Here is a 15530-nt window from a genome sequence, read left to right as displayed (position 1 = left end):
CGTTCGGTTCGGGTAGTTCTGTCGTCAAACCGAAGGCAACGAATTAGAATCTTGAATCTGTTTATGGACATAACAAGGCTAAATTTTTCAACTCCATCCCCATCTTTACCCCAAAGTTCCTCCAAACTTTGTCTATTTGCCCTATAAGCTCCTGCAAGGTACAGTAATCCAAAAAAAGCACGCAGTTCTATTTCATCTGTGGGCTTGATGGTTCTGTTGCAGATGTACTTGTCCTTTATAATGTCTATATATTGGTTGGTATATGTGACAATAGAGTCCAGAATGTCATCTGTAAATATACTGTTCCAGCATTCAACTGCAGTTTTTGCATTACGTGCAGTTCCTATTACTGCAGGAAGGTGAGTAATAATGTTTAAAGGTTCCCTACGTTTTTTATGGAATGGCTTCTTGTTCCATTTAGTATTTTTATCTTTTCCAATATAATATGATCCAACTTCTTCATCCTCACCACTGTCACCATCTTGCTCTGTTTCAGAATCCAGGACACATTCTTCCACCTCATCATGAGAATCAATCTCACTTTCCTCTCCTAAATCCTCATTCAGTGTGAGGTCTCTATCATCTAACAGCATGTTTGTTACTTCCTCAACATCAAGCTGTTTGGATAAATTGTACATTTTCCTCTCCATTTCAGCAGTTAATCTGAAGCAAGAGAAGGAATATGTTAGGGAACTACTGTATATGCCTGAGCAGCACACTTTCTTTTATAAAATCTCCCTTATTTCTATGAAATATCCTCACATTTTGTGCTATACATTCATAAAACAAGCTAAATAAACTGTTGTGATGAATAAAAACATAAAATACCAACCTTACTGAATGTGACGGATTCACATACAATGAGCCTGAGAGATCTGTGCAGCCATATCCTCTCCCCTGAAGCTCTGAAATTCAACTGTGATATCAGGTTTCACAGACCTTCAAGAGACAGGAGACTACCTGGAGGGAGGGGGTTTCCTCACAATCTGGTGAGGAAGGAGAAATGAAAGTAAAAGAGAAGCGCCTGTCAGATCAGTTGTATGTGACGGAGGGTTAAATAGACCGAGTGCTGCAGAACTTCCGGGTCAAGATCCTCCAGAATCATAGAGTGGAGGAACGGAGCATCTGCAGACCAGAGAGAGGAAGTGCGCGTGCGCAGTGAGAGGTGCGCACGCGACAAGAGCCTGGGACCGGCGGCGAGTCAGGAGAAGAGACCGGAAGCGCCGGGACGGGTAAGTATGTCGGCAAGTGAGTGAGCGGCAGGCACGGCGGCAGGTGGCACCGTGACATGGTGCGATGATCAAGGATGTGACCGATAGGATACCAAAGCTCTTCAGCTCCAAGGACGTCCACCCATTTCTTCTGATACATGTTGGCACCAATGACACGGCAAGGAAGGACCTACCGACAATCTGCAAGGACTTTGAAGAGTTGGGGAAGAAAGTAAAGGAGCTGGATGCACAGGTAGTTTTTTCTTCTATCCTTCCAGTAGACGGGCATGGCACCAGGAGATGGAACAGGATCCTTGATGCGAACAACTGGCTAAGACGATGGTGCAGACAACAAAGATTTGGATTCCTGGACCACGGTGTGAATTACTTGTACGATGGACTCCTCGCCAGAGACGGACTACACCTCAACAAACCTGGGAAACACACATTCGCCAGAAGACTCGCTACACTCATCAGGAGGGCGTTAAACTAGAAGAAGAGGGGACGGGAAGAAAAACATTAGACTCGAACAAAGAAGACCCAGGAAAACATACTCAGAAGGGAGGTAAGAACATTTCTAAAACAATCCACAGCGAGGAGATTGGAACAAAACAAAATCCTCTAAACTGCATGCTCGCAAACGCCAGAAGCCTGACAAACAAGATGGAAAAACTAGAAGCAGAAATATCTACAGGTAACTTTGACATAGTGGGAATTACCGAGACATGGTTAGATGAAAGCTATGACTGGGCAGTTAACTTACAGGGTTACAGTCTGTTTAGAAAAGATTGTAAAAATCGGAGAGGTGGAGGGGTTTGTCTCTATGTAAAGTCTTGTCTAAAGTCCACTTTAAGGGAGGATATTATCGAAGGGAATGAGGATGTCGAGTCCATATGGGTCGAAATTCATGGAGGGAAAAATGGTAACAAAATTCTCATTGGGGTTTGTTACAAACCCCCAAATATAACAGAAACCATGGAAAGTCTACTTCTAAAGCAGATAGATGAAGCTGCAACCCATAATGAGGTCCAGGTTATGGGGGACTTTAACTACCCGGATATTAACTGGGAAACAGAAACCTGTGAAACCCATAAAGGCAACAGGTTTCTGCTAATAACCAAGAAAAATTATCTTTCACAATTGGTGCAGAATCCAACCAGAGGAGCAGCACTTTTAGACCTAATACTATCTAATAGACCTGACAGAATAACAAATCTGCAGGTGGTCGGGCATCTAGGAAATAGCGACCACAATATTGTACAGTTTCACCTGTCTTTCACTAGGGGGACTTGTCTGGGAGTCACAAAAACACTGAACTTTAGGAAGGCAAAGTTTGACCAGCTGAGATATGCCCTTAATCTGGTAGACTGGGACAATATCCTCCGAAATTAGAATACAGATAATAAATGGAAAATGTTTAAGAACATCCTAAATAGGCACTGTAAGCGGTTTATACCTTGTGGGAATAAAAGGACTAGAAATAGGAAAAACCCAATGTGGCTAAACAAAGAAGACAGGCAATTAACAGTAAAAAGAAAGCATTTGCACTACTAAAGCAGGATGGCACCATTGAAGCTCTAAAAAACTATAGGGAGAAAAATACTTTATCTAAAAAACTAATTAAAGCTGCCAAAAAGGAAACAGAGAAGCACATTGCTAAGGAGAGTAAAACTAATCCCAAACTGTTCTTCAACTATATCAATAGTAAAAGAATAAAAACTGAAAATGTAGGCCCCTTAAAAAATAGTGAGGAAAGAATGGTTGTAGATGACGAGGAAAAAGCTATTAAACACCTTCTTCTCCACGGTATTCACGGTGGAAAATGAAATGCTAGGTGAAATCCCAAGAAACAATGAAAACCCTATATTAAAGGTCACCAATCTAACCCAAGAAGAGGTGTGAAACCGGCTAAATAAGATTAAAATAGATAAATCTCCGGGTCCGGATGGCATACGCCCACGAGTACTAAGAGAACTAGGTAATGTAATAGATAAACCATTATTTCTTATTTTTAGGGACTCTATAGCGACGGGGTCTGTTCCGCAGGACTGGCGCATAGCAAATGTGGTGCCAATATTCAAAAAGGGCTCTAAAAGTGAACCTGGAAATTATAGGCCAGTAAGTCTAACCTCTATTGTTGGTAAAATATTTGAAGGGTTTCTGAGGGATGTTATTCTGGATTATCTCAATGAGAATAACTGTTTAACTCCATATCAGCATGGGTTTATGAGAAATAGCTCCTGTCAAACCAATCTAATCAGTTTTTATGAAGAGGTAAGCTATAGGCTGGACCACGGTGAGTCATTGGACGTGGTATATCTCGATTTTTCCAAAGCGTTTGACACCGTGCCGCACAAGAGGTTGGTACACAAAATGAGAATGCTTGGTCTGGGGGAAAATGTGTGTAAATGGGTTAGTAACTGGCTTAGTGATAGAAAGCAGAGGGTGGTTATAAATGGTATAGTCTCTGACTGGGTCGCTATGACCAGTGGGGTACCGCAGGGGTCGGTATTGGGACCTGTTCTCTTCAACATATTCATTAATGATCTGGTAGAAGGTTTACACAGTAAAATATCGATATTTGCAGGTGATACAAAACTATGTAAAGCAGTTAATACAAGAGAAGATAGTATTCTGCTACAGATGGATCTGGATATGTTGGAAACTTGGGCTGAAAGGTGGCAGATGAGGTTTAACAATGATAAATGTAAGGTTATACACATGGGAAGAAGGAATCAATATCACCATTACACACTGAACGGGAAACCACTGGGCAAATCTGACAGGGAGAAGGACTTGGGGATCCTAGTTAATGATAAACTTACCTGAAGCAGCCAGTGCCAGGCAGCAGCTGCTAAGGCAAACAGGATCATGGGGTGCATTAAAAGAGGTCTGGATACACATGATGAGAGCATTATACTGCCTCTGTACAAATCCCTAGTTAGACCGCACATGGAGTACTGTGTCCAGTTTTGGGCACCGGTGCTCAGGAAGGATATAATGGAACTAGAGAGAGTACAAAGGAGGGCAACAAAATTAATAAAGGGGATGGGAGAACTACAATACCCAGATAGATTAGCGAAATTAGGATTATTTAGTCTAGAAAAAAGACGACTGAGGGGCGATCTAATAACCATGTATAAGTATATAAGGGGACAATACAAATATCTCGCTGAGGATCTGTTTATACCAAGGAAGGTGACGCGCACAAGGGGGCATTCTTTGCGTCTGGAGGAGAGAAGGTTTTTCCACCAACATAGAAGAGGATTCTTTACTGTTAGGGCAGTGAGAATCTGGAATTGCTTGCCTGAGGAGGTGGTGATGGCGAACTCAGTCGAGGGGTTCAAGGGAGGCCTGGATGTCTTCCTGGAGCAGAACAATATTGTATCATACAATTATTAGGTTCTGTAGAAGGACGTAGATCTGGGGATTTATTATGATGGAATATAGGCTGAACTGGATGGACAAATGTCTTTTTTCGCCTTACTAACTATGTTACTATGTTACTATGAAACGCATGTCGAGGTGCCTGTGTGCCCCAATCTGTGCTCCTCTGTACGGTTCTCATATACAATGTCTCAAGGTATTGTCCTCAATTCATCTTTATTGTCTGTGTAATCATGGGGACCATTTTTACATAGCATTTACCGTGGTCAGTATGAGCTGGGGCTGTACCTCCTGTATATATGTTGCCATATATCTTCTCAGGCAGTCTTGAAGAAACCCTTTTGTTCTATATTACCTATCTATAAAGTGGTGCCTGGAGTTAAACCACGGACATTTAGCAGAGATGCAAGAAGACAACTAATAGCTGTTATATTAAGTAAACACCAAGATAAATACAGGAAAGATATATATATATCTTGGTACCGTGTTAGCCAGTAGATAGAAAAATATTTAGAATTGAGAGTCCTTAGTAGTTGATACCTTTTAATGGCTAACTGAAAAGATGGTAACAAATTGTAAGCTTTCGAGACTACAGAGGTCTCTTCATCAGGCAAAGACTAAAACAAATTCTGAAGAATCACATATTTATGCACAACACAGCACAGAAAAAAAAACCAGGGATAAGACAGGTGACATGAAGCAGAATTACCATGAGTGATAAACAATTATGTCCATAAATATTGGGCCAGTTCTTAGATAAGGAATGTTTTATTGTCCTCTGATTGGGGTCTGGTTCTGTTGTGATGACCAAGATAAAGAGTCATAGAATCGTAATGTTAGAGTTGGAAGGGACCTCCGGGTCATCGTGTCCAACCCCCTGCTCAATGCAGGATTCACTAAACCATCTCAGTTGTCTGTCCAGCCTCTATTTGAAGACTTCCAATTGTCAGGCTTTTCAGGGAGTCTGACAATAGAGGTTAGACCAGCGAAGTCGGTTCTCCTGGTCAAGATATTTGTGTTATTTTGTCAGTCAAAGATGTAGCTTCGTTTTGCAATGTGCTTACTCTGTTTTCAACCTCTTTTACTTTTACACAGGTAGACCACACATCTTTATGAAGTAGCAAGATAACTATCGTAATTTCTTTAATTTAAAGGGAATCTGTCAACAGGTTTTTGGTATGTAAGCTGCAGACAGCATGCTGCAGGGGTTAAAACACAGATTTCAGCAATGCCTCTCTTATTAAACTTGGCTTTTGTTTGCCTAAAATGATTGTTTTGTCCCCAGAAGCTTATCATTGCTGTGAAACAGCAGCTGTGCCTCCTGGTCTGACAACGCCTCCTGCTGTGATTAGCAGCTCACTGTCTATGGATATTGTATTTGTAGAGGGCGGCGGACTGCTTTTCAGCTCTGCTTCATTGCTAAAGCTCAAAGCTCTGATTGTATCAGAACGGCTGCACCCAGTAGTCTAAGTGATACATCATTGGAATGAGCTTCTCCTTGCCTAAATTATGGTGCTCTCAGATGATGTAGCAGAAACCTGTTCACAAATTGCCTTTAAGTAGTTAAGGTAGCTATATATGCATGCTGCCAGCAATTTCATTGTATCCAGGTTAAGTTCACTGGTGTGAATTAAGGTTCAATTACTGTATGTGCAAGGAAATTCCATAGAAAGTATTATGTAGTTGATACTAGGCTCCTGGGGATTTGGATGTTTCGCCCCCAGCAGCTCGCCCCCGCAGTTCGCCCCGGGTACATTTCGCACCGCACATTTCTTCCCCAGCATTTGGCCCCCAGGATGTTTTGCCCCTACACATTTCACCCCCGCACATTTTGCTCCCCCCAGTTCGCCCATTTTGCTCCAACAGTTCGCCCTCAGATGTTCCGCCCCCAGCAGTTCGCCTCCGGATGTTTGTACCCTTGTGGTTCATGAATTCCTGTCCGTCATCAATGTTTCATCCCCAGCAGTTCGCCCCCGGATGTTTCTATCCTTGTGGTTCATGAATTCACGTCCATCATCAATTTTTCACCCCCAGCAGTTTGCCCCTGGATGTTTGTACCCTTGTGGTTCATGAATTCCTGTCCATCAATGTTTCACCCCCAACAGTTCACCCCTGGCAGTTCGCCCCCGGATGTTTGTACCCTTGTGGTTCATGAATTCCCGTCCGTCATCAATGTTTCGCCCCCAGCAGTTCGCCCCCGGATGTTTGTACCCTTGTGGTTCATGAATTCCCATCCGTCATCAATGGTTCGCCCCCAGCAGTTCACCCCCGGATGTTTGTACCCTGTTTTGCCCCCAAAATTTTGTGTTTGGATGATTGGCCAGTTTATCCTTGTGGTTCATGAATTCCCATCCGTCATCAATCCACATGTCACAAAAGTACTGTACAGAGTGCTGCACTTTTGTGACATGTTAAATCAACTGTTATCATCTATAAACCTCACAACGTATTGCATTATAGTGTCAGAGCATTTTGCCTGCAATTTTAACCTCTTTCTGACATGGGACGTACTATCCCGTCGAGGTGGGGTGGGCCCCCATGACCACGGACGGGATAGTATGTCCAGCGCGATCGGCGGCGCTCACGGGGGGAGCGCCGCCGATCGCGGCCGGGTGTCAGCTGTTTATCGCAGCTGACATCCGGCACTATGTGCCAGGAGCGGTCACGGACCGCCCCCGGCACATTAACCCCTGGCACACCGCAATCAAAGATGATCGCGATGTGCCGGCGGTATAGGGAAGCTTCCCGCAGGGAGGGGGCTCCCTGCGGGCTTCCCTGAGCCCCCCGCAGCAACGCGATGTGATCGCGTTGCTGCGAGGGTCTCACCTCCCTCCCTGCTTCCTCCAGCCCCGGATCCAAGATGGCCGCGGATCCGGGTCCTGCAGGGAGGGAGGTGGCTTCACAGAGCCTGCTTAGAGCAGGCACTGTGAAGGCTGCAGCGCTGCATGTCAGATCAGTGATCTGACAGAGTGCTGTGCAAACTGTCAGATCACTGATCTGTGATGTCCCCCCCTGGGACAATGTAAAAAAGTTTTAAAAAAAATTTCAAAATGTGTAAAAAAAAATAAAAAAAAATATTCCTAAATAATGAAAAAAAAAATATATATATTATTCCCCTAAATACATTTCTTTATCTAAATAAAAAAAAAACAATAAAAGTACACATATTTAGTATCGCCGCGTCCGTAACGACCCGACCTATAAAACTGGCCCACTAGTTAACCCCTTCAGTAAACACCGTAAGAAAAAAAAAAAACCGAGGCAAAAAACAACGCTGTATTATCATACCGCCGAACAAAAAGTGGAATAACACGCGATCAAAAAGACAGATATAAATAACCATGATACCGCTGAAAGCGTCATCTTGTCCCGCAAAAAAAGAGCCACCATACAGCATCATCAGCAAAAAAAAAAAAAAGTTATAGTCCTGAGAATAAAGCGATGCAAAAATAATTATTTCTTCTATAAAAAATAATATAAGCGCCAAAACATAAAAAAATGATATAAATGAGGTGTCGCTGTAATCGTACTGACCCGAAGAATAAAACTGCTTTATCAATTTTACCAAACGCGGAACGGTATAAACGCCTCCCCCAAAAGAAATTCATGAATAGCTGGTTTTTGGTCATTCTGCCTCGCAAAAATCGGAATAAAAAGCGATCAAAAAATGTAACGTGCCCGAAAATGTTACCAATAAAAACGTCAACTCGTCCCGCAAAAAACAAGACCTCACATGACTCTGTGAACCAAAATATGGAAAAATTATAGCTCTCAAAATGTGGTAACGCAAAAAACATTTTTTGCAATAAAAAGCGTCTTTCAGTGTGTGACGGCTGCCAATCATAAAAATCCGCTAAAAAACCCGCTATAAAAGTAAATCAAACCCCCCTTCATCACCCCCTTAGTTAGGGAAAAATTAAAAAAATGTATTTATTTCCATTTTTCCATTAGGGTTAGGGCTAGGGCTAGGGTTAGGGCTAGGGCTAGGGTTAGGGCTAGGGTTAGGGTTTGGGCTAGGGTTAGGGCTAGGGTTAGGGCTAGGGTTAGGGCTAGGGTTAGGGCTAGGGTTAGGGTTAGGGTTAGGGCTAGGGTTAGGGCTAGGGTTAGGGCTAGGGTTAGGGCTAGGGTTAGGGCTAGGGTTAGGGTTAGGGCTAGGGTTAGGGCTAGGGTTAGGGCTATGGCTAGGGTTAGGGCTATGGTTAGGGCTAGGGTTAAGGCTACAGTTAGGGTTGGGGCTAAAGTTAGGGTTAGGGCTATGGTTAGGGCTACAGTTTGGGTTGGGGCTAAAGTTAGGGTTGGGGCTAGGGTTAAGGCTACAGTTAGGGTTGGGGCTAAAGTTACGGTTAGGGTTTAGATTACATTTACAGTTGGGAATAGGGTTGGGATTAGGGTTAGGTGTGTGTCAGGGTTAGAGGTGTGGTTAGGGTTACTGTTGGGATTAGGGTTAGGGGTGTGTTTGGATTAGGGTTTCAGTTATAATTGGGGGGTTTCCACTGTTTAGGCACATCAGGGGCTCTCCAAACGCGACATGGCGTCCGATCTCAATTCCAGCCAATTCTGCGTTGAAAAAGTAAAACAGTGCTCCTTCCCTTCCGAGCTCTCCCGTGTGCCCAAACAGGGGTTTACCCCAACATATGGGGTATCAGCGTACTCAGGACAAATAGGACAACAACTTTTGGGGTCCAATTTCTCCTTTTACCCTTGGGAAAATACAAAACTGGGGGCTAAAAAATATTTTTTGTGGGAAATTTTTTTTTTTTATTTTCACGGCTCTGCGTTATAAACTGTAGTGAAACACTTGGGGGTTCAAAGTTCTCACAACACATCTAGATAAGTTCCATGGGGGTCTAGTTTCCAATATGGGGTCACTTGTGGGGGATTTCTACTGTTTAGGTACATTAGGGGTTCTGCAAACGCAATGTGACGCCTGCAGACCATTCCATCTAAGTCTGCATTCCAAATGGCACTCCTTCCCTTCCGAGCCCTCCCATGCGCCCAAACGGTGGTTCCCCCCAACATATGGGGTATCAGCGTACTCAGGACAAATTGGGCAACAAATTTTGGGGTCCACTTTCTCCTGTTACCCTCGGGAAAATACAAAACTGGGGGCTAAAAAAATAATTTTTGTGGGAAAAATTTTTTGTTTTATTTTTACGGCTCTGCATTATAAACTTCTGTGAAGCACTTGGTGGGTCAAAGTGCTCACCACACATCTAGATAAGTTCCTTAAGGGGTCTACTTTCCAAAATGGTGTCACTTGGGGGTTTCAATGTTTAGGCACATCAGGGGCTCTCCAAACGCAACATGGCGTCCCATCTCAATTCCTGTCAATTTTGCATTGAAAAGTCAAACGGCGCTCCTTCCCTTCCGAGCTCTCCCATCCGCCCAAACAGTGGTTTACCCCCACATATGGGGTATCAGCGTACTCAGGACAAATTGTATAACAACTTTTGGGGTCCAATTTCTTCTCTTACCCTTGGGAAAATAAAAAATGGGGGGCGGAAAGTTAATTTTTGTGAAAAAATATGATTTTTTATTTTTACGGTTCTACATTATAAACTTCTGTGAAGCACTTGGTGGGTCAAAGTGCTCACCACACATCTAGATAAGTTCCTTAAGGGGTCTACTTTCCAAAATGGTGTCACTTGTGGGGGGTTTCAATGTTTAGGCACATCAGGGGCTCTCCAAACGAAACATGGCGTCCCATCTCAATTCCTGTCAAGTTTGCATTGAAAAGTCAAATGGCGCTCCTTCGCTTCCGAGCTCTGCCATGCGCCCAAACAGTGGTTTACCCCCACATGTGGGGTATTGTCGTGCTCAGGACAAATTGTACAACAATGTTCGGGGTCTATTTTCTCCTGTTACCCTTGGTAAAATTAAACAAATTGGAGCTGAATTAAATTTTTTGTGAAAAAAAGTTAAATGTTCATTTTTATTTAAACATTCAAAAAATTCCTGTGAAGAACCAGAAGGGTTAATAAACTTCTTGAATATGGTTTTGAGCACCTTGAGGGGTGTAGTTTTTAGAATGGTGTCACACTTGGGTATTTTTTATCATATAGACCCCTCAAAATGACTTCAAATGAGATGTGGTCCCTAAAATAAAATAGAAATGAGAAATTGCTGGTCAACTTTTAACCCTTATAACTCCCTAACAAAAAAAAATTTTGGTTCCAAAATTGTGCTGATGTAAAGTAGACATGTGGGAAATGTTACTTATTAAGTATTTTGTGTGACATATCTCTGTGATTTAATTGCATAAAAATTCAAAGTTGGAAAATTGCGAAATTTTCAAAATTTTCGCCATATTTCCGTTTTTTTCACAAATAAACGCAGGTAATATCAAAGAAATTTTACCATTGTCATGAAGTACAATATGTCATGAGAAAACAATGTCAGAATCACTGGGATCCGTTGAAGCGTTCCAGAGTTATAACCTCACAAAGGGACAGTGGTCAGAATTGTAAAAATTGGCCCGGTCATTAACGTGCAAACCACCCTTGGGGGTAAAGGGGTTAACAAGACCTTTTCCAAAACGTTTCTAAAACGTTTTTGTGTTACAAAAACATAACACGAAAAAATAAATGGATTAAAAAAATGTACTGTGAATGAGGCCTGATTTAGGTGGGGAATGTAAACCACTCTAAAATCAAAACATTTTGTGAACTTTTACCTGACCCAGCACTGGTCTGCTTGTTTGCAAGTTTTGTTGCAGATGTAATGTGAATACTTTTCTGCCCAATGATGACAGAAGTATTCTAGAAGTGATACCTTTATTGGCTAACCAGAAAATAATATGTTTGCAAGTTTTCAGAGCACAGAGGCTCTTTCTTCAGGCAAGATTACAAATAGATTAATAAGAAAAAAAGCACAATATTTAAAGAATAGTACAGCAGGACATTTGTTAGGGGGTGGGAAGTGTGTTGCAATTTTCATGTCAGGTGTCCTGCAAGTTACATTAGACTAGCTCTTATTCCATCTTTACATCAGAATATAGCAGTGTCTAAAATCTCTACAAAGAGATAGGTGTACTAGACAAAAAATCAGTCAGCTTCCACAGAAATTCACTTTCTATAAGTAAGAATTCAGTATGGGCTGGCGATTGCCATGCTGGATCCGGAGGCCACCACAAGTCCTCTCCTTCTTCCCAGCATCCTCTTCTTCTGCCTGATCTCATCACGGCACTGCGCATGCGCAGCAGTGTTTTGGTGACAGGAGAGGCATCCTGCCCCCTGGATTGACTGATGAATGGGGCAGGAGTGACGTCATGTCAATGAGCGGTCAGGAGATATTCGGCCTCACTGCCGCGGCATTTATCATGCTTCATGGATCAGTGATCAAGGCAAGATGAAAAGACAGCCAGAAGCAGGAGAAGACGTCACCGGGAACCGCTAGACTGCACTCCATGACCCAAGGAGCTGCAGCTGCGACAGCTAAGTATGTCAGTTTTTTTGTGTTCTAGGGTGATAATACTCCTTTAAGGCCAGCCAGAAGAGACACTGGGTAAGCTACTGAAAAGGCAGCCACAGGAATACACAGCAATTTTGGTCCTGTATATTTTACCCCCAGGTATGTTCAGCCCTAGATGTTTTGTTCCTGCATATTGACCTCAAAAGCTGAGAGTGAAACATCTGGGGTCAAAATGCTAGGTGCGAAACATCAGATGGTGACACATCCAAGGACAAAATGCTGTAGGTGAAACATCCGGGGGCGAAACATCCGGAGGCGAACTGCTGGGGGCGAAATGGGCGAACTGTGTGAGGGTGAAATGTGCAGGGGCGAAACATCCTGGGGGCTAAATGCTGGGGACAAAATGTGCAGGGGGAAATGTACCCAGGGCAAACTGCTGGGGGCGAACTGCTGGGGGCGAAACATCCTATAACCGGATAGGATCATGGTATGAGTTAATCTCTCATTAGATTACCGCAAGCTTCATGCCTATGTTGCAGGGCTAACACACTCGGGGTTCATACATGAGTGATCCAATGGATGCACAATTCTGAAAAGTCCATGGCTTCACTTCAACATAGCTTCACCTATGCGGTGTGTGCCGTATTTGCCTTGTGTGAGTGTTGGGGTGCGACACATCACTCAAAATGGTAGCCCTCGGTGGCTGCTTAAAAATGAAATTGAAAAATAAAAGCAATTACAGCAGTTCATGTTTTACATTTTTACATATCATGTTTTGATAACTACTTTTAACTTAAAAAGTAAATTACACTTTGCCTTTGCATTAAGAAATAATCGTTCACAGCCAGTCTTGATGCTGATTATAAATTTGTAACATGATAATGTTTTATTTTTCAGGTCTTTGGTAAAATTGCCATGGTTGATGGAACCCAAATAAATCGAAACAATAACTTCCAGACCTTTCCACAGGCAGTATTACTACTTTTCAGGTGATTTTCATTTTGTCATCTATCAGTAAATTATACGGCATATTGCATTGGATTCCTGTACATCTCCCAAAGTTTTGTGTAAATGCTAAAGTGCTTCTGTAACATGATGTCCTTTATAGGAATTTTCCACATTTAGAAAAAGTGGACCCCAAAGGTTACCTGTCATGTAAAATAACGGAAACAGATAGTGCTCACTCTCCCTGCTGCTCATGTCTCAGTGTTTTGTCTGCAGCATTGACATAATGGTGACAGCTAACATCACTATACCAAGTCACTAAGCTCTGCGATTGGCTGCAGTGGTGATGTGATCTGTTCATACGATGTCACCACTTGAGGTCCCATTTTCTAAAAGTGGAAACCCTGTTAAAAGTTAATACAAGTAGACCATAGGAACTTTATCAGTATCTATAACAAACCCAGACAATGTACACTGAATAGCCATTTTATTAGATATACCCATCTAGTAGTGCATTGAGTCTCCTTTGGCTTTCAGAACTGAATGTATGATGAAGGAACTGACATTCTTTGAGCAGCCAGTTCTACCTCATTCTACAAATACTCTATAGGAATATATCTGGAGACTGTGAAAGATAGGGAATCAAGGAAAACTTTCTGTTTTGTTATTGGAGCGAATCCATGACAATTTGACCCTTGCGCCATCATTCATTGTCCTGCTCAAAGTGTTCGTATTATGTTGATTAAACAGCTGCCATGAAGGTATGAACTTGGTTAGTCACAATGCTCAGGTAAGCTCTACTATTCAAAATATCTACTCACAGGATTCAGAGGACCCAAGTCATGCAAACAAAACATAGCCCATGCCATTATTCCACCTCCACCAACCTGAGTTGTTGACACATGAGTAATAGAGTTCAGTCAGGGGCGGACACTGACAACTTGGGGCCCCTATGCAAGAAATGTGTCTGGTCCCCTCCTTTTATGGCAACAAAGCTACGTATCTATAAATATGTATATATATATGTATATACATATATATATATATATATATATATATATATATATACACACACATACATGTGTATATACAGGGTGGGCCATGTTTATGGATGCATCTAAATAAAATGGGAATGGTTGTTGATATCAACTTCCTGTTTGTGGCACATTAGTATATGGGAGGGGAAAAACTTCTCAAGATGGGTGGTGACCATGGCGACCATTTTGAAGTTGGCCATTTTGGATCCAACTTTATTTTTTCCAATGAGAAGAGGGTCATGTGACACATCAAACTTATTGAGAATTTCACAAGAAAAAACAATGATGTGCTTGGTTTTAATGTAACTTTATTCTTTCATGAGTTATTTACAAGTTTATGACCACTTATAAAATGTGTTCAAAGTGCTGCCCATTGTGTTGGATTGTCAATGCAACCTTCTTCTCCCACTCTTTGCACACTGATATTTAACTTGTAAATAGCTCATGAAAGAATATAGTTACATTAAAACCAAGCACACCATTGTTTTTCTTGTGAAATTCTCAATAAGTTTGATATCACATGACCCTCTTCCCATTGGAAAAAATAAAGTTGGATCCAAAATGGCCACCTTCAAAATGGCCGCTATGGTCATCAGCCATCTTGAAAAGTTTTCCCCCTCCCATAAACTAGTGTGCCACAAACAGGAAAATGATATCACCAACCATTCCCTTTTTTTTAGGTGTATCCATATAAATGGCCCACCCTGTATATTGCATAGTCTCCTTTATTATGCATATTGCTGTGCCCTCTCTTGCTATGTACAGCACTGTCCTTTACATATTGGATTATATACCCTGTTTTTTATTAAATACCGTCCTCTCTTTTTAAATATATAATGCAATGATGGCTGATGGAGCATGGGAAAGCTTCTTTTCTAATGGAGGAAATGATGGACTGGTAGTCTGGTCACCAGCCCCACCATCAGCAGTCATTTTATATCTAACAAGAGAGTGGATTATGTAATAAAAGAGGGCGCTGTGAATAACAAAAAAAACAAGAATACACTATGTAATAGACAGCACTGTACATAACAGCAGAGGAAGCTATATAATAAGGGATGGCACCATATATAACTAGAGAGGATGGTATGTAATAAGGGACAGGGTTATACATGATAAAAGAGGAAACTATGTAACTAAGGATGGTGTTATACATAATAAGCAAGTACACTACATACTAAAGGGAATGTGTTAGACATAATAAGTGAGTACACTATATACTAAGAGACTGTGCTATACATAAGTGAGTACACTATATACTGTACTAAGGCACTGTGCTATACATAAAAAGTGACTACACTATATACTGAGGGATGGCGCTATATATAATAAGCGAGTACACTATATACTAAGGGACTGTGCTATACATAAGTGAGTACACTATATACAAATGGGCTGTGCTATGTATAATAAATGAGCTCACTATATACTAAGGGACTGTGTTAAACATAATAAGCAATAATAATGTCTTCCTCCACCTCCCCCTGTTCCTAAATCCATTATAAATCCCCCTTCCTCCCTTCCCAACCCCCACCCATCA

General features: G+C 41.9%; 1 protein-coding gene across 2 annotated transcripts in view; it reads left to right on the top strand.

Annotated features, from left to right (window-relative positions):
* CACNA1S (calcium voltage-gated channel subunit alpha1 S) overlaps window positions 1–15530 on the top strand; it is a 592997-nt gene that overhangs the window by 469944 nt on the left and 107523 nt on the right. For both annotated transcript variants that reach the window (XM_069739086.1, XM_069739077.1), the window contains exon 32: window positions 12906–12997. In XM_069739086.1, the coding sequence (XP_069595187.1) occupies window positions 12906–12997 (92 nt within the window). The remainder of the gene's footprint in view (window positions 1–12905; window positions 12998–15530) is intronic.

This window comes from Ranitomeya imitator, chromosome 1, assembly GCF_032444005.1.
Source record: "Ranitomeya imitator isolate aRanImi1 chromosome 1, aRanImi1.pri, whole genome shotgun sequence".
NCBI lineage: Eukaryota > Metazoa > Chordata > Amphibia > Anura > Dendrobatidae > Ranitomeya > Ranitomeya imitator.
This window is presented reverse-complemented; position numbering and strand designations above follow the sequence as displayed.